The 19,311-nt window shown below is 35.6% G+C and overlaps 1 protein-coding gene across 7 annotated transcripts in view; it reads right to left on the bottom strand.

Annotated features, from left to right (window-relative positions):
* Positions 1–19,311, bottom strand: part of Minpp1 (multiple inositol-polyphosphate phosphatase 1) — a 74,826-nt gene that overhangs the window by 43,045 nt on the left and 12,470 nt on the right. For 4 of the 7 annotated variants that reach the window (XR_015440355.1, XM_087184863.1, XM_021239138.2 and 1 more), the window contains exons 4-5: positions 19,173–19,306; positions 18,388–18,531 (exon numbers count right to left, since the gene is read on the bottom strand). The exons of 1 other annotated variant lie outside the window; for it this stretch is intronic. Coding sequence is in view for 5 of the 6 variants with exons in the window: in XM_087184863.1 (XP_087040989.1) it covers positions 18,388–18,531; positions 19,173–19,306 (278 nt within the window). In the remaining variant the exon portion in view is untranslated. The remainder of the gene's footprint in view (positions 1–18,387; positions 18,532–19,172; positions 19,307–19,311) is intronic. 2 more of the 7 variants (XM_013077217.3, XM_004858334.3) reach the window with 1 other exon arrangement.

The raw sequence follows: 19,311 nt of genomic DNA, 5'->3' as shown, positions 1-19,311 counted from the left end.
GGGAGGGAAAAAGAAAGAGAAAGAAAGAGAGAAAGAGAGAAAGAGAGAAAGAAAGAGAGAAAGAAAGAAAGAAAGAAAGAAAGAAAGAAAGAAAGAAAGAAAGAAAGAAAGAAAGAAAGAAAGAAAAAGAGAAAGAGAGGAAGAAAGCAGCAAACTAGACTAGGTGTTATGGCTTGTGCCTAGATGCCCCTCAAAGCCTCATACAGTCAGTGGTGGGGTTTTACAGAGGAGACTATAGATCAATCTAGAGTGTATGCTGCAGAGATTAAGTGTGTGTTGCTGGGATCAAGGTTGTGTGATTACCAAATTAGTGCACCAATTAGTTTGGCATAGCTCTAGGTGTGGCTACTGGGAAGGCCCACTCTGGGTGTGAGTGCTACCTGTCCTAAGGGTATGTAGCCTTGATAGAATATAAGGGACAGAAAGAGGGTCACTGCTTGTTGCTTGCTGCTGTCTCTTCAATGGCTGCTTCACTACTTTGCTGCTTTCCTGCCTTCTGCCCATCATGAACTATTTCTCCTCTGTGATGCCCCTCTGCCATACGGCACTGCTTTGGAGCCAGTCAACTATAAATTGAAACCTCTACAAACTGTGAGCCAAAATAAACCTTTTCTTCTGTAACTGTGGGTGTTGGATATTTTGTCTTAGCAACAAGAAAAGTAACTAAGACATTAGAAGAGTATTTATAAAGCATAAATCTGACAAAGGACATTATTTATAATTCATATAAAGAACTCTTACAGCAATAATGATAAAAAAATACACATTTAAAAAAGAAAATAAATTTTAAAACGGGCAAGAGATTTCACCACAATAAATATATGGGTAGTAAATAAGCACACACAAAAAAATGCTTGCTATCTCTGGTTATTAGAGAAATGCAAACTAAAATCACAATAAGGTACTACCACATACCCATTAGAGCAGCTAAAATTTAAAAGAGCTACCATATTAAGTGTTGATCATAAAATGGAATGCTTGGAACTCTCAGACACTGATGGGAAAATATTGACAGTTTCTCTAAAGTTAAAAATCCAACCCACACATGACTCAGCTATTCTATCCCTAAGCTTTACCCAAGAGAAATGAAAGCACATGTGTGTACAAAGACCAGGAATGTTCACGGTTGTTTTATCTGTAATAGCTCGAAACTGGAAACAACCCAAATGTCTATCAAAAGGTGAATAGATAATAAAATTGTACTATGTCCCTACAATGGGATATGACTCAGTCTTAAAAAGGAATGAGATATTACTGATACATGCAACAACATAGATGAATCTCATAATTACTGTGCTGAGTAAAATTTATATCAAAAAATGTACTTATTATATGGTTTTGTTACACAAAATTCTAGAAAACACAAATTAATCTATAGTGACAGAAAGTATATGAGTGGTTGGGATGTGAAGAAAGAAATGAATTACAAAGAGTCACAAGAGCCAGGGATAGCTCTGCCAGAGCACATGTTTAGCATGCAAGAGGCCCTGAGCTTGAACATTAGCATGAAAAAAAGAAAAAGAATCATAAACTTTTAGATGCAATAGATATTTTATTGATTTACTGATTTATTGATTGTGGTGATAGTATCATAGGTATGCATATATGTAAAAATTCACCTTAAATATTCACAGCTTACTTCATATCAATTACCCCTCAATAAACCTTTGTATTTATTTATTTATTTTTTGGTACCGGGGATGGAACTCAGGATCTTGTGCTTGCAATGCAGGCAGTGGCTCAAAAAAGCTTTTTAAAAAACATTAAAACAACTATTAGGAGCCAATAGATTGAAGTTAGTGAAAAAAGCCCGTGATGACTTTTCTCAACGACTCCTTATAAAGCCTTTACTGAACCCCACAATTCAAATTAATCCTCTCTCAGCACTTTTGTTTTGCCTATTTAGTGCTGTTATATAAATATTGTCCAAACTGAAATGAGTTCCTGGGGACAATAATGTAAATGGCAGCTGATGCCAATACCTGCCCAAGCCCCTCACAGGATCCAGAAGTACCCAGGAATGCTGCACCTCGCTGCCACCTGACACCAAGGCCCACCTGACACCAAGGCCCACCTGGGCCCAGTCCCCACCAGTGCCAGCCCAAGCCCCACACCAAAGCCAAGAACCTAGAAATACTAGCTTCACCTCAAGCTCCTGGGTTCTCCACAGTATAGGGCAAAAGAGGAGACAGACTGACCTGATCAAAGAAGAGACCAACACCCAGAAGGAGAGTTTTACATCAGGACTGAAGTGATACCCTAATCTCAGAAGCTAGGTGAGAGACAGCCCTAAGAGAAAAGATTAGAGACTGTGTGAGCTAAATAGGGACCTCTCAGGATCCCCAGGGAGTCCTGGGCTCAGACCAGGAAAATCACAGGGCTTGTATTCTATTGTGGGCAGTCAGGGTTGGTGGGAGGAATCATCAAAAGTGGTGGTCCTGAAGAAGGCATTTAGTCTAGTGGTATGTTTGTGCTCTGGCACTGCTGCCTACATCCATCAGAAATTAGTGGTCTTAATTACTAGAGGTCAATATAAGGGTGGCCTAATTGTCTTCACTAAAATCACAGTCCTCTCTGTTTTGGTTAAGGGTTAGTGGTTCCTAGGGATTGTCAATACCCTAAAGATATTTCATGCCATTATTGTCGCTGAATTTACTACTATAGCCAAGGTAACACAGTAGTGGCTGGAAAGTGGCTTCCTTTCTATGCCAATACCTGGATTGCCTGGAGGGTCATAAACAATACTGAGAGGCTTGCTCCCAACAATGGGTATTGGGCCAAAGAATTTGCAAACCCCAGCACACACAAAAAAGAAAAAGAAAACCACAAACATGAAAAAACAAGGAAACAAAATGCCTCCATAAACTCTCAGCTCCCATAAACTGGTTCAGGGGGCATGCAAGGGGAGGAAATCATAATGGCAGGTAGGTCTGAACGGGTCTGAACAGAAGTAAAACATTTCAATAAGGTGCTTGGCAAATTTAAAGAAGATATAACTAATCAGATAATGATCCTAATGAAATGATCAGTGAGACTAGAGAAGACTAATAAATAGCTAAAGAAAGAGATACAAAGTATGAATCCCCAGCATAGAAAAGAATGGGGGTCCATAAGAAAGTTCCAAGCAGAAATCCAGGAGATTAAAAACATGATTGAAAGTATGGGTAGCAGAACTGACCAATGTGAAGCCAGACTGTCAGACCCAGAGGACAGGGCTGTGGCCAATGATCGATTGATGAGAAAAACTTTAAAAACAAGGGAACTGGGTGTGGTGATGCACACCTGAAATCCCAGAAGTTGGCATGCTGAGGCAGGAGAATAGCTTTGAGTTCAAGGACAGCCTAGGCTACATAGTGAGTTCAAGACTAGCCCAAACTGCATAGCAAGACCCTGTCTCAAACAAACAAAAAACAAAAACAGACAAGCAAAAACAAAACCAACACAGGAACACAAAATATGGATCCAACAGTTCCTAGATGACTCAGGATTAATAAAAAGAATAATCGGAATTAGTGAAAAATCAGAAGATACCACAAAGGGTATTAAAAAACACTTGTTCACACAAGTAATGGCAGAAAACTTTCCAGACACAGAAAAAGAATTTAACACATACAAGTGAATCATATAGAACCATGAATACCCATGATTGGAAAAAACCTACTCCATGCCGCATAATAATTAAAATACCAGAAATACACGAAGAAAATCTTATAGGCAGCTAAGAAAAGCAATGTATCATCTATAAAGAAAAACCTATCCGAATTACAACAGACTTCTTAACACAAACTTTAAAGGTAAGGAGAGCTTAGAATGAAGTGCTTCAAGCTCTTAAAGAAAACAACATGTTATATCCTGTGAAATTATCTTTCAAAATTCATGGAGAAATAAGATGCTTCAATGATAGAGAAAACTTTTTAAAATTCATGACTTTCAAACCAACACTCCAAAAAATTCTCAAGGATATTCTAGGAGGAGACAATGAAGCTAACAATCCCAAAAGGTCCAATAAAATGAATATATCAGGTAGGGCTAACAATGAAATAGAAAGGAAAGAAAGCAAAATAGCAACAGGAAATTAATGCAATGGCAGGAATAATTTAATACTTATCACTCATAACTACCAATGTAAATGGACTCAACTCACCAATCAAAAGATACAGATTAGTAGAATGGATCAAGAAACAAAATCCAACATTATGCTATCTACAAGAAACACAATTAACATAAAAATAAATTCACAGACTAAAAATTAAAAGATGAAAAACAATATTCTATGCAACAGGAACCCAAAAACAAACATGAATAGCTATATGACTTTCAGACAAAGTGGATTTCAAGCCAAAGCTGATCAAAAGAGGCAAAGATGGATATTACATATTAGTTAACAGAATGATTCAACAGGAGGAGATAACAATTACAAACATACATACATAAAGCCACAGTGCACCTAACTTCATGAAATAGACTCTATCGGGCTTAAAAGACCAGAAAACATTAAGACAATTATAATAAGGGATCTTAATACCCCACTATCACAAATAGATGAACTATACAAAAATCAACAAATATCAGAATTAAACCAAATCTTTGAACAAATGGACTTAATAGTTATATACAGTGTTCCACCCAACAAAAACAGAATACACCTTCTATTTGACTGCACATGGTACTTCCTCCAAAAACAGACCATATACTAGCTAGTAAAGAATGCCTACACAAATGCAAAAAACAAAAAAATTGAAATTTTGCTATGCATATCATCAGGTCTCACTGCAGTGAAACTAGAAATCAATAGCAATAGAAACCACAGAAAGTATGCAAACATATGGAAATTAAAAAACACACTTTTGAATAACCAATGGGTCACAGAGAATATTAAGGAAGAAATAAGACAGTTCCTAGAAGTAAGTGATAATCCCAGCACAACATATCACAACTTATGGGGCACAATGAAAGCAGTCCTACGAGAGAAGTTTATAGTGGTGAATACCCTATCAGAAAAATAGAAAGAGTCTAAATAACTTAATGTTGCACCTCAAGGTCTTAGAAAAACAAGAACAGGGCCCTGGATTTAGCTCAGTGGTGCTGCTACCTGCCTCGCAAGCACAAGGTCCCGAGTTTGATCCCTGGTACCAAAATAAATAAATAAATAAGAACAATCCAAACCCAGAGCTTGTACAAGGAAGGAAATTATAAAGATCAGAACAGGAAAAAAAAAAAGATCAGAACAGAAATTAATAAAATGAAGACTAAAAAATACAAAAAAATCAATGAATCGAAGAGCTGGTTCTTTGAAAGAATAAAATACACAAATCCTTAGCCAATCTTACCAAGAAAAGAAAATACACAATGCAATTAGAAATGAAAAAGGTGAAGTCACAATGGAAGCTGCTAAAACCCAGAAAATTATAAGCAACTCCTTCACAAATATATATGCTAAATAATTGGAGAACTCAGAAGAAATGGAGAGATTACTAGATACACATGAATTGCCAAAACTGAACCAAGACCTAAAAATCTTGAAGAATCCAATAACACCCGATACCCTCCCCACCAAAAAAGAATCCAATAACAGGCAATGGAATTGAAGCAGGAAAAAAACCAAAAAGCAAAAACCAAAAAACTACCAACTAAGAAAAGCCAAGGACCTGATGGATTCACAGCCAAATTCTGTAAGAACTTCAGTGAAGATCTAACACCAGTACTTATCAGACTTTTTCATTAAATTGAGAGGGAAGGAGTACTTCCAAAATCATTCTCAGAAGCCAACATTATCCTGATTACAAACCAGACAAGGATCCAACCAAAAAAGGGAGTTATAGGCCAATTTTTTAAATGAACATAGATGCAAAAATTCTTAACAAGATACTGACAAACAAAATGCGACCAATTATCAAAAAGATCACACACCATGACAAAGCAGGTTTTCTCCCAGGGATGGAGAGGTGGTTCAACACATACAAATCAATAAATGCTATTTATCACATAAACAGAAATCACATGATCATCTCAATAGATGCAGAAAAACCATGTGATCAAATCCAACATCCATTCATAATACAAATCCTGAAGAAAATAGGTGTAGTAGTTCTTTATCTCAACCTGATAAAATCCCTTTATGACCAACCTAATGCCAACATCATATTAAATGGAAAAAACTGAAAGTGCTTCCTCTAAAATTGGGAACAAGACAAGGATGTCCTTATCACCACCCCTGTTCAACACAGTCCTTGAAAGATTAGCGAGAGCAATCAGGCAAAAGAAATAAAAGGGATGCATACAGAAAAAGACCAAGTCAAAATATCATTATTTGAAATACTATTCACAAAAGCATAACAAAAAAACTAAATATGTAGGTGTTAACTGAATTAAGGAAGTGAAAGACCTCTACAATCAAAATTATATCAGACTGAAAAGGGAATCAAGGAGGACATCAAGAAATGGAAAGATATCCCTTCTTCCTGGATAAGTAGAACCAACATATTCAAAACAGCTATACTTCCAAAGCTGACATACAGATTTAATGTAATCACAATCAAAATACCAAGGTCATTTCTCACAGAGATAGAGAAAACAAACCTAAAATTTATATGGAATCAGAAGAGACTCTGAAGAGCAAAAGCAATCCTGGGTAAAAGCAAAAGCAGATAGCATCACAATTTATTACAGCTAGATCTTGGAAACAGCATGTTTGTCCACCAACAGATGAATGGATAAGGAAAATGTATTTATACAAAGTAGAATACTATGCTGCCATAGAAACTTGAGGCATTCACAGGTAAATGGATGCAACTTGAAAACATAATTTTAAGTGAAATAAATCAGACACAAGCTTAAATACTGAATGGTTTATCTTATGTGAGAGAACATATAGAGAGAGAGAGATATAGAGAGAGACAGTAAAATAGAAGAGGATAAATAGAAAGCAGGTAAAAGTTCATATATTTCCCCAAATTACATAGTTATTTCAAAAATATTTTAATATATATGCTAATTTGTTTCATTTATACTACTATTATATAGTGGTACCTTGGTTCACGAACACTTTTGCTTGCAAACAATTCTGTTCACAAACAGAAATGTTTGGCAAAATATTTTGTTTGTAAACTCTGCATCGGGTGACAAGCATGTCCGTGGCCATCTTTCCCATAGAAACACAAATGTGGCCATCTTTTCCAAAACTGTAGAGCTTAATTTGCTCTACCAAGGTTCCACTGTAGTTTATACTGGTACACTGAAAAGAAACTTTTGTGTTATATGTGTTTCTTTTTTGTAAGAATTTTTTTTGTTTATGTTTCGTACTCTGTGAAACTACTATGAAGATAATGACAAAGTTTATTAACTATTGTTACACTCTTACTATTGTTATGAAATTTTGTTTTATATTTTCATAAAATAAAAAGTACTCATCTTTATATAGCCTCTATTGCTTGCAACATAACCCAAATATAGTGGGTAATGAAAAATGACATGGGAAATACTCTACATTTATTTCAATAGAATTATTCAAGTTTCAAAAAGTAACATGAGGGTACATTTTACTTACTGGCTGTCTTAGTTACTTTCTTTGTCACTAAGACACAATATCCAACACTCACAACTATAAGAGGGAGAGGTTTATTTTGGCTCATAATTTGTAGAGGTTTCAGTACATAGTGAGCTGGCTCCAAAGCAGGGTGGCATAGCAGAGGAGAAAGAGCTTATGCCATAACCACGGGATGCAGAGAGGAGAGAACAAGAGAGGAGGGAGGGATATAGACCCTTTCAGGCCATGCCCCCAGTGACCCACGTCCTCCAACCAGGCTTCATCTCCCAAATCACATTTAGCTATAAACTCATCAGTGGATTAGTTCACTGATAAGTATCATGCTCCAATAATCCAAACACCTCCAAAAAGCCACACCTATAAACACATGAGGCCTTGTGGGTACATATATATACAAACCATAACACCAGTGTTCTAATTAAGGAGACAGATTCCTAAGTGTTAATCTCAGAATATACAAGACCTAGAATCAACACAAATAATTAGAAAACAAATAATAAAAAATTTCAATCAGCATATAAAAGACAGGTCAATTTCTTTGTATTAGGAAACAACACGTGACCCAGCATGACTTGTTTCCAACACTGTCCAACTCAAACCATCAAATTAATTTACTTAGCATCCTACAAACTCCAGTTTCAGTCTCACATAAGCCTTTGTCTAATATTTTTCCTTGTTACAATGTTTTCATTATTCCTTCCTAGATAAACCCTACCTTGAGATGATCATCATGATGGTGTTGATAATCATCTAAAAATAACTACTACGCACTTATTCACAAAGCATAGTGGTAAAAAAAAAAGGTACATATTTTGATATATATTTGTGTGATATACCTACATATATGAATATATAATCACATCCAGCCTTCTCAGCATCTTGGAAGATGAGTATCACCTGCATTTTAATTTGGTTTAGAAAGGCTGAACAAGGATTTAAATTTTAATATGATTCTAAAACCAATGAAAATTCTATCATACTACATCTCCTACGATTAAGGCCTAACTTATACCTTACATCTACCAACAGCCTTTTCTAACTGGCCTGACTCTGAAATTATTCCCTTTCCTAAGCATCCACATGCTGTTATCTAAATTGCTTTTAAAAGTATCCATCTGTACTAGAGTGTGAGTAGCTAAAAAGTAAATGTAATTTCTTATCCATGCCTGTATACTATTCCCAATGTCTAGTACTATGCCTAGCACATTTTATGTGCCCAAAAGTGCTCATTAAACAGAAATGAACTGAGTTTTTCATTATGAAGTCATGCAATCATTTATTATCCCTTTAGTTGGTAGAAGCATTCCTTCTACAGAAGTTCTGATGTATTTATACAGAGTCAATTAGAATACTTGTATGACTGGGAATTTACTACTTCACAAGCCTATTCTAATGATCAACAGTAGGTATTAAAAAGCCATGCAGGGACGCCATTCCACTGCTCCTAGGGCAGAGGAGGGGAGCCAATCCCAGCGCCCAGGAGGAGGCTCTCACCACCATTCCACCATTCCTGGGGCACAGGAGGTGAGCCAATCCCAGTGCCCAGGAGGAGGCTCCCCCACCACCATTCCACTGCTCCTAGGGCAGAGGAGGTGAGCCAATCCCAGCGCCCAGCAGGAGGCTCCCCTGCCACCATTCCACCACTCCTAGGGCAGAGGAGGTGAGCCAATTCCAGCACCCAGCAGGAGGCTACGCTGCTGCCATTCCATGATCCTAGGACAGAGAGGGGGAGCCTAGAGGGTGCCAGCAGCAACCCCCACCCCATGGAAATGAGAAGAAACATAAACAAGCCTCAAAAACAGACTTCCAGGTCACATACAGCAACCCCAAAGGGAAACAAGATGGAACAATCTGATACTCAACCACCTGGACTCCCCGAACTGGCAAAAAAAGAGGATCTGGAAAAAATGAAATAGGAAATAATTTCTCAGATAACACCAAAGATTGTGCCCATAGTGCAAGACATGATTAATAAATCTAGAGAGGACACAGATAAAAAAATAGAGGAGCTGAGGAACATGATGGAATCCCAACATAGGAAACAAATGGAATCCATAAAACAGATGCAAACAGATTTTCAGAAGATTAAAAACTCCACTGAAAGTCTACGCAGCAGAATGAACCAATGTGAGGACAGAATTTCAAATACAGAAGATAAGATTACAATTAGTGACCAGGAAAAGAAAAATTGCTTTAAAACTGTAAGGGACCACGAGAAATCAATCCAACAGCTGCTAGATGATGCAAAGAAGAATAACATCAGAGTGATTGGAGTCAAGGAAGAAACAAAAGTGCAGATGACATAAAAAAAACTGTTCACAGAAGTGATAGCAGAAAACTTCGCAAGCAGGCGAAAAGAATTTGACATACAGGTAAGTAAGGCATATAGGACTCCAACTAGCCTTGATCAAAAAAAATCTACACATAGGCATATAATAGTTAGGATTCCAGAAACCAAACAGAAGAACAAAATTCCACAAGCAGTGAGAGAAAAGAAACAAATCACATACAAAGGAAAGCCTATCAGAATCACAGCTGACTGACTTCTCAATGCAAACCCTCAAGGCAAGAAGAGCTTGGAGTGATGTATTTCAAGCCCTAAAGAAAACAGCCTCCAACCCAGAATGACTACCCTGCAAAACTATGTTTCAAAATTGATGGAGAAATAAGATACTTTCATGACAAAAAACACCTTAGGAACATTATGAATACCAAACCAACACTCCAAAAAATTTTTGACAATATCCTAGGAAAAGACAATGAGGATCACAACCCCAGGAAGCCCTGCAGAATGAATCTGTTTGGCGTGACAAATTAAACACAAAGGGGGAGAATCCAACAAAAAGAAAAAGTCATCACAAGGCTTTTAAAACTTTAAACTTCATCTCCCTAATGAGTGTATAATTCAATCTTGTTATTGTACTAATTAGTATTTTTCTGATTCTAGTGTTGCACACCTTTCCTTGGGCTGTACTGGCTATTTATCATCTTCTTGTGTCTACTTTTTAATTGGGTTGTCTATTAATGAGCTGTAAGAGTTTTTTATATATTCTGGTCATAGGTTATATGCATTGTAAATACGGTCTGTTTACGGACTACTTTTCATTTTAACGATGTCATTTAAAGTTCTACATTTTGATGGAATCTCATTTATCAATTTCTTTCTTTTTATGCATCATGGTTTTTGTATCCTAGGAAGTTCTTGCCTACCCTAAATTCATAAACATTTTCCCTTATAATTTCTTCTTAAAGTTTTATAGTTTTAGACTTTCATATTTAGGTTCATAGATCCTTTCAAGTTATTTTTATGTATGGAAATAAAGGGTTGAAGTTAATTTTTTATATATGAATACCAGGTATTCCAGTGCCATTTGCTGAAAACACTATCTTTTCCTCTCCTCTTGAATTGAGTTTATATTCTATAAAATGTTAATGTTAAATAATCTTTCAAAACTCAGGGGACCATATATGTGTGGTTCTATTTCTAGATTCTCTGTGTTATTCCAATGATGTATATGTCTTTCCTTACACCAACACTGCCTTGATTACTGTAGCTTTGGAAGAAGTCTTAAAATTAGGTACTAAATGTCTTCCAACACTTTTTTTTTCTTTTTACTTTTCTAGGTCCTTTGTACTCCTACATAACTTGTACATTTCAATATCCAATTCTTCATTTATAGCAAGTATACACAGACCTGAATTTTTATACATACCTTGTGTTTTCTAATCCTGCTAAATTCAAATACTAGTGCTCAGGGCTCCTAGAGATTTCTTAGTATTTTCTCTGTAGATGATCATTCATCTACATATAAAGATTTTGCTTCTACCTTGCCAATCCTATTCTAATTGTGTCATTTTATTGCCAGACTATTTTGGTTTGGCCCTATGTTTCAAAGTTTAATGCGTAGATGAAGAGTAGGCATATCTACCCTTGTTCCTCACCTTAGGGAGAATGCATTGTATCTTCTCCATTCATATAAGGTGTTTTTGCTGGAAGTATGGAGTACATGTCTTTAATCTGTTGAGAAGGTTCTCTCCTACTTCTAGTCTCCTGAGAGCTTTTACCATGAACAGCTATAGAATTTAGTCCAATACTTTTCTCCAACTAGTGATAGGATCATATGGCTTTTTCCTTTCCCCTGTTAAAATGATGACTTTTGGGGGTGGATCTTCCAATTCTGAACCAACACTGCCATCCCTATAATAAAACCACTTCCTACATACTGTCAAACCTGACTTCTAATAGTTTGTTTTGTTAAACAAATTTCTATCTATGTTCATACTTTTTCTTCTATTATCTTTATCTAGTTTTAGGATTAGCACAATGTTGATTTCCTAAAATGAGGGGAGAAGTGTTCCTTTTGTTTTCTGCTTTAAATGTTTGATATAATTTATCAGTTAAAATGTATATGAGCCTGTTGTCGTCATATAGGTAGGTTTTCAAGGTAGGAATATACTTTCTTTAATAGGTGCTATTCAAATTTTATATTTCCTCCAGAGTTAGTTTCATTAATTTGTCTTCCAAGGTACTTCTTAGAAGTTGTCAAATTTAATTCAAAACATTTTTATAATATGCTTTCTATATCCTTTTAAATTCTGTAAAATCTGTGGTAATGTCTCCTAGATCTTGATATTATAATTTTTAAAATGTATAATTGATATTGTATAATAGGAAGTAAAGGTCTAAAGGAGCAGGGGAAGTTGGAGGGGTAGGGGAAAAGAAAGAAGGGAAAAGAAAAAATATGAGAAAAGGAAAAAAATGTAAACAAAGTCTTTGAAAATAGGGAAGGGTGGAGGGGGTGAAAGGAGGGCAAAGGAAGGGGAAAGAAAATAAGAACCAAGATACTCATGTAATGGTACAAGATCCCAGTGATGTATGTAACTGTATTTTATATCTAAAATGTACCAATAAACTTAATGGGGGGGGACCCATGCAGGCCGAGGATTTAGCTCATTGGTTCGGGCACCTGCTGCCCAAGCGCAAGATCCCGAGTTTGATCCCTGGTACCAAAAAAAAAAAAAAAAAAGCCATGGACTTTTAAAAATAACTGGAACAAGATTTTCCTGCTAGTTCTGCTCTTGGGAACAATGCAAAATAGGTTTACTCTCCAAATAGGTCAAGAAAAGATGACAATCAATTTGAGAGTGATTCTAAAATAGCTAAATGCAATTCAATAAGAATGAGTTTTAAAATACGAAGGAAAAATAATCAACTGTGAAAAAAATAATAGTGAATACAATAAGGAAATTAAAGAAACTTTGGCTATCTCAAATAACATGAATCCACCAAGCAAATACAATATTGAGTGAAAATCAAATAGTAAGGCTTCATTAATAAAGCAAAACTATAAGATATGCCTTATGAATACATATGTAAGTTGAATCAGGAGGTATACCAGGGTGCTAGCAATGTTCTATTCTTTATCCAGTTGGTGTAATCATAACTGTTCAATTTACAATCAATTGTTCTTTAAACTGTACATTTTATATAGTCTTTTGTGAGGGGGAACAGGATAACCACTACAAAAGAGGAACAATTTTATGCATTTTTGTATGTAATATAGATTTCAATCTCTCAATAAAAATATCTTGAAATGTGTTGGCATAAATACATTTTTATTTCTTTTTGGCTATTTTGAGACAGCGTCTCACTATGCACTTCAGGATTGCCTTGGACTCACTATGTACCTCAGGCTGGCCTCAAACTTGCAGTGATCCTCCTACCTTAGCCTTGCATGCTAAGATTATAAGCATTCATCACCATGCCCAGCTATAAATAAATTTTTTAAAACCCGCAAATACAAAGTTAAGCAGTCCTCAATACTCTGAGAGTACTTTTTCTTGCCAACCAGTGGGAAGTCAATGAATGATCCATGTAGGAGTTGGATATGATCAGAACTGCATCTTAGAAAGAAGACTGACTGTACTGAAGTAGAATGGAAATAACACTGAAATCAAGGAACCTTTTGAGAGGCAGTTGCTAAAATCTAAGAGAGAGGAGATATTATCCTAAATTGAGGTGGCAATAGTGAGGATGGTACAAATTGACAAACTGGAGGTTTAAAACAAAGACAAAATGCAATGAGTAGATACAGAAGATGAGGGAGATGGAGTAAAGAATGAAGTGCAAGAAACTTAAATATCATATGGCATCTCTCATTTGAGAAAGGTAAAGTGTAAATAAGGAGTAGAATAAAGGACTGATAGAAGGAAAGATGGAGATACTGTAGATCTTTTGCAAATGGAAAGGGATCCAGGAGATGGAGGGGCATGGGAGGAGTAGAGGCAAAGGGGAGGTAAAAACCTTTAAAATGTGTCATGTACATGTAACCAAACCTACAATGAATGTACACATGTAGTAAACATGAACTAAAAATAACAATGAAAATGGGGAAAGGGGATCTAGAGATGGAGAGAGAGAGATGGGCGGGGAGCAGAACAGGTGTAAAAAAGAATCAAGATGTGTTTAATACCTACTTGTTTAGATGAATGTAAACTTCATGTATTACAAACATATACTAATATAATAAAATTTTTAAAAAAGAATGTGTTGGTATGTGGCTTGAATGTCTGAGAGGATGATAGTGGCACTAAGAAATATGGGGAAAAAAGGAGGGCTGTGGGTATTTCATCACTACATATTGGGAGCACAAACTATATCCCAGATACTGTTCCAGGTATTGAAGGGAGGGCAATGAATTAAAGTCTCAGAGCCCATGACTGTTTTATAATTGCCTAGTGACAGCAAAAAACTATCTGTCCAAAAAGTAGTTAGATATTTGAATCTGAATTTACAGTATAGCCAAGCTAGCAACCTAAACTTTTACTTTAGCCAGTACTTTCAATAATTAGCATTAAAAGAGATTCCTGGAATACTCAATTAAATTCTACAGAACCATGACTTCAGAGTTAGCAAAAGGACCTACTATCTGCATGCATTTCTAAAACCTTTAAAAGACTAAATTCCTCCTGTTACAATGGGTTAAACAATGGATCAAAACAGCTACACATTTACAGAGCTCTTACCTTATACACTGTTTCCACTACATATTCATTTCAATGCTGCCATCTTATGTTAAAATATAGAACTACACGACCTTAAAAAAACCATACTTTTATTCAACTATAAAATCTGAAAATATCAAAAAAGTTGAGATTAAGAGCCCATTAAAAGAAAAAGGATTAACATTGAGAATGATGTAATGACAGAAACATATTTATTACTTACAGCAACTAATTTTGCTTCTGAAAAAAATAGATCTCAGGAACCAAGTAATTATAATGGGCAATAAAAATCTTTGAGAAAACAATAAGTGACTACTTCAATTTCTCCAATCTAAAAAGATAAAACTATATTAACAAAGAATGAGAGAAGGAAAAGTAGAAAAATGCAAAGATATCATTTCTTCAATGAATTCAATCTGCTTCTCTAAACATAGCTGCTCAAATAAGAATAACTGCTTAAATTTGTTTAAATAGTAAATTTACTGGTTTTAAATTTAACCCAATTTAAATTTAACAACAAATTTATTGGTTTAAAGAAGGAAAATAAACGTCAGGATCCTAATGAAGAATCCTGAATTTAGAGAGCTGGTTATATTTAACCACAATATTAACACATAGCAATATTATTTGCAATCATCAATTTTTCCATCAAGTAAAGTTGTTATTAAAATGGTGCTGAAAACATTTTTAGTGCCATTAAGGAATCTCTCTGAATTAATCTAAATATAAAATGATAACCTATACACATAATACCACTCCAAAGTGGGTGTGGGAAGGGTGAAGAAAGCAAAACGTAGCCTGGTAACTCAAAGTGAAAGTCTCCTCATACAAGGTGATAGATTATTGGCTATACACACACTCAACATCCACTCACACACATATACTCTACCTCTAAGTCCAAACACGAGTGGTCCTTTAAATTATATAAAAAGGTTAATGATTTGATAAATCAGAAACATACAAAGATAAAAATACTCTATTAAAATCTTATTATCCTACCATACAGCTTATTTGATGTTGATGGTGGTAGATGGTACGTGGAAACTACACTTTCCACTTAATTTTCCTGTGAACATAAAACTGCTTTATAAAGTAAAGTACTTTTTGAGGGGAAAGGTTTCTGGGGACCAAATCTAGAGGCCCTCTACCACTAAGCTATATTCCCAGCCTTTCTAATTTTTATTTGAGATACGGTCTTGCTAAGATTTCCAGGCTGGCCTCAAACTTGCCATCCTCCTGCCTCAACTTCTTTTTTTTTTTGCATCAGAGTTTGAACTCAGGACCTTGTGCTTGCGAGGCAGGCATGGTGCCACTGACCTAAATCCCCAGCCCTGCCTCAACTTCTTGAGTAGCTGGAATTACAGGGGTGTGCCACCATCCCTGGCTAGGACAATTCTTCATCTCAGTCAATTTAGGTAGTAAATTGGTGGTATTTCTTTGTGGCTTTACTACCTACTGACAGCAAGCATCTTTTCATGTGTTTATTTGTCATCCATACTTCTTCATGAAGTCTATTCAAATCATTTGCACCTTTTTTTTTCTGGTGCTGGGGACTGAACCCAGGACCTCATGCGTGCTAAGAATGCACTCCACCACTGAGCCACACCCATGGCACTCCTGTACTTTTTAAAAATTGGGTTGTTTCCTTATTAGTGACCTATAATTCTCTGTATATTCTGGATTCAAATCCTTAGTCACACACATATATTTTATAAATATTTTCTCTAGGTCTGTGGTTTGTATTCTCATTTTCCAAATGCTGTCTTTTGAAGTGATAGGTTTTTAATTTTGATGAAATTCATTTTATCAATTTTTGTTAAAGGATTGTGCTTTTGGTGTTTTATCTAAGAAATCCTGACCTTCAAGGTCATGAATATTTATCCCTAGGTCGTCTTCTGAGAATTTTATAGTTTTAGCTTTTCTAATTAGTCTGTTGGACCTGTATTTCCTTTCAGAAGTTTTATGGCTTTACATTTTACATTTAAATCTATGACCAATTTTTGTATACAGTATGAAGTATGGGTCTACGTATCTATATTTGTTTTTGTTTTTGGTACCAGGGATGGAACTTAGGACCATGTGCTTGCGAGGCAGGTGTGGTGCCACTGAGCTAAATCCCCAGCCCTGAGGTATCTATCCAATTGTTCCAGCACCATCTGTTAAAAAAAATTATCTCTTTCCCCACTGCTGCCTTGGCACCTTCTGTTAGAAGTCAGTTTACCAAACAAAATCATCTTTCCATGTCCTTCTATGTATTTCCTTCCAACCTGCCCATGAGAGATTGGTTCCAGGGACCCCTACAGATACCAAAATTCAATGGATGAGCAAGTACTTTATATAAAATGGTATAATATTTGCATATATAACCTACATTATCTTCCCATATACTTTATCTCTAGATTACTTATAATAACCAAAACAATGGAAATAGTTATACTATATTATGTAGGTAATAATGACAAGAAAAAAATGTCTATACATGTTCAGCACAGATGCAATTTTCTTTTAAAATTTTTAGATCCACAGTTACTTGAATCCATGGGTAGGGAACCCATGAACATGGATGATCAACTGTATATCTAAGTTTATTTCATAATTTTATTCTATGCTGTTGGTCTATTTGACTGTGACTATAGCTTCCCAGAAAGGTTTCAAGTCAGGTATAAGTCCCTTCGTTCTTTTTCAAAATTGTTTTATCTCTTCTAATTGTCTTTTTTTTTGGTACCAAGGATCGAACTGGGGTCCTTGCGCTAGCAGGACAGGTGGCGCAGGTGGCGGAATCACTGAGCTAAATCTCCAGCTCTGTTTTATCTCTTCTAGATCCTTTAAATTTCTGCATAAATTTTGGAATTAGCAACTCAATTTCTGCAAAGAAATTTATTAGGATTTTGACAGGAATTGCATTCAATGTATAGATTATTATAATCTTCTAATCCATAAAAATGGTGTATCTCTTGATTTTTGAGGTCAGCTGAAATTTGTTTCTGTAATATTTTATAGTTTTCTGTGAACCGAACTAGTGTTATTTTCAAACACCAGTGATAAACTTTTAAATTACGCTTTAAATCTAGACTTGAATCATAATAGCAAGTCTTACAAAAGTTATTTTAAAAGTTTCCTGACACAATTTTATCATACGTCACATTCAACACTGGAATAAACAACTAACAATGAACAAATAGGAAAGATCTGTTATCTTGTAAAGTCTTAAGAGCCATAAACCATTCATAAATTCACGTAGGAAAAAAGTTAACTTCTATCTCAAAGAAGGTTATTTCTCTTCAATGAAATTCTGCAAAAGTTTTTGGTAGCAGAAACTAAATAATCAATCTGCTTTTGTCTGGTTTAATTCTCATCAAGCCCAAAAAAATTCTACAAACAAATGTCAAAACAAAAACAAACAGAAAACATATATCTTTTCATTTTTGTGATACAGGGGATTGAACTGAGGGTTCCTCTACCTGAGCAATGAACTACATCTTGTCCTTTTTACCTCTTATTTTAAGACAGGGTCCTGTGAAATTGTCCAGACTGGCACTGAACTTGTAATCTTCCTGCCTCAACCTCCCAAGTAGCTGGGATTACAGGTGTGTGCTATTGCACTTCACCATAAACAAAATATGCTTATATAAATAAAACTTAGTACAGGAAACACAGTGAACATATCACCCTCCAATCTTTACTGTCTCTTTGAGGGCTTGTTTGGAGGTTCTAGCAGGGGAGCGCAGCTACTCATATACCCTTGACCGAGGAAACGGTCCTCCTTCAACCGAGCTCACAGCTTCAGGAGGGACACACATGGAGAGGTAAGGGAGGAAGGGGACACCTGTGCTTACCCAGCCAGATCAGCCGAATCAACCCTGGCAATCAATGAGGTGACAGATGTCGCAGCCAGATCGCCCTCACATCCCTTTACTGTCTCTTTTTCAGCATGATTTACACCACCAACTGTTAACAGATAAGTCTTTCTATAGGCGAATCTGTCAGATAAAATGGGGTTGGGTTTCTATCAAATGTTCATGTCATGAAAAACAATCTGTTTTTGGTGCTAATGATTTAACCCAGGGCTTCATGCTCTACCACTGGTCTATACCCCTGGCCCCAAGAAAATTATTATTTTTTTACATGTGAAAAGTATGAATGTCAACAAAGACTTTTTTATGCGTAGCTCTCAAAAACATTATTCATATTCATACCGGGAACTATGTACAGAGTTCACGAATATGCTATTTCTGAAAACAACAGAAACTATTCACTGATAAGAGGTGATGGTATAAATTGTAGTATATTCATATTATTGAATATTTTAATGAAAACTAACTATAGATGTAGGCAATAATATAATGAGTATTATAAACTCAATGCTGAGGAGTAAAAAAAGCATGTTTTAGAAGACAATAAGGAGCATAATTCCAAGCAAAACCAACATATAGACAGTATCAATTACATATTAAATATTTTTAAAGTATGGCATGTTTTTAAAAATCATCTAATATAAAATATTTTCCAGAAGATTAATAGCAAATTTAGAATGCACTTCAAAATTTTTAAAAAGTTTTACCTTTCTCACAAGCACAAGGTCCCAAGTTCAATCCCTAGTACCAAAAAAAAAAAGTTTTACCTTTGCTGCTGTTCAACTGCTTTGTCCAAGTGCTGAAAGATATCCTGAAATAGGGTACAGCTGGATCTACTGTTAATGGTGTATCCATAGCTTCTTTTCCAATATTGTTTGAGGTCGTTTAAATATTCTAATACCTAAA

The sequence above is a fragment of the Heterocephalus glaber genome, unplaced genomic scaffold, assembly GCF_053883595.1.
Source record: "Heterocephalus glaber isolate CG9 unplaced genomic scaffold, H.glaber_assembly_v1.0 deba00001497, whole genome shotgun sequence".
NCBI classification, from domain to species: domain Eukaryota; kingdom Metazoa; phylum Chordata; class Mammalia; order Rodentia; family Bathyergidae; genus Heterocephalus; species Heterocephalus glaber.
Note: the sequence above shows the minus strand (reverse complement) of the source record. Positions and strands in the feature narration are given on the sequence as shown.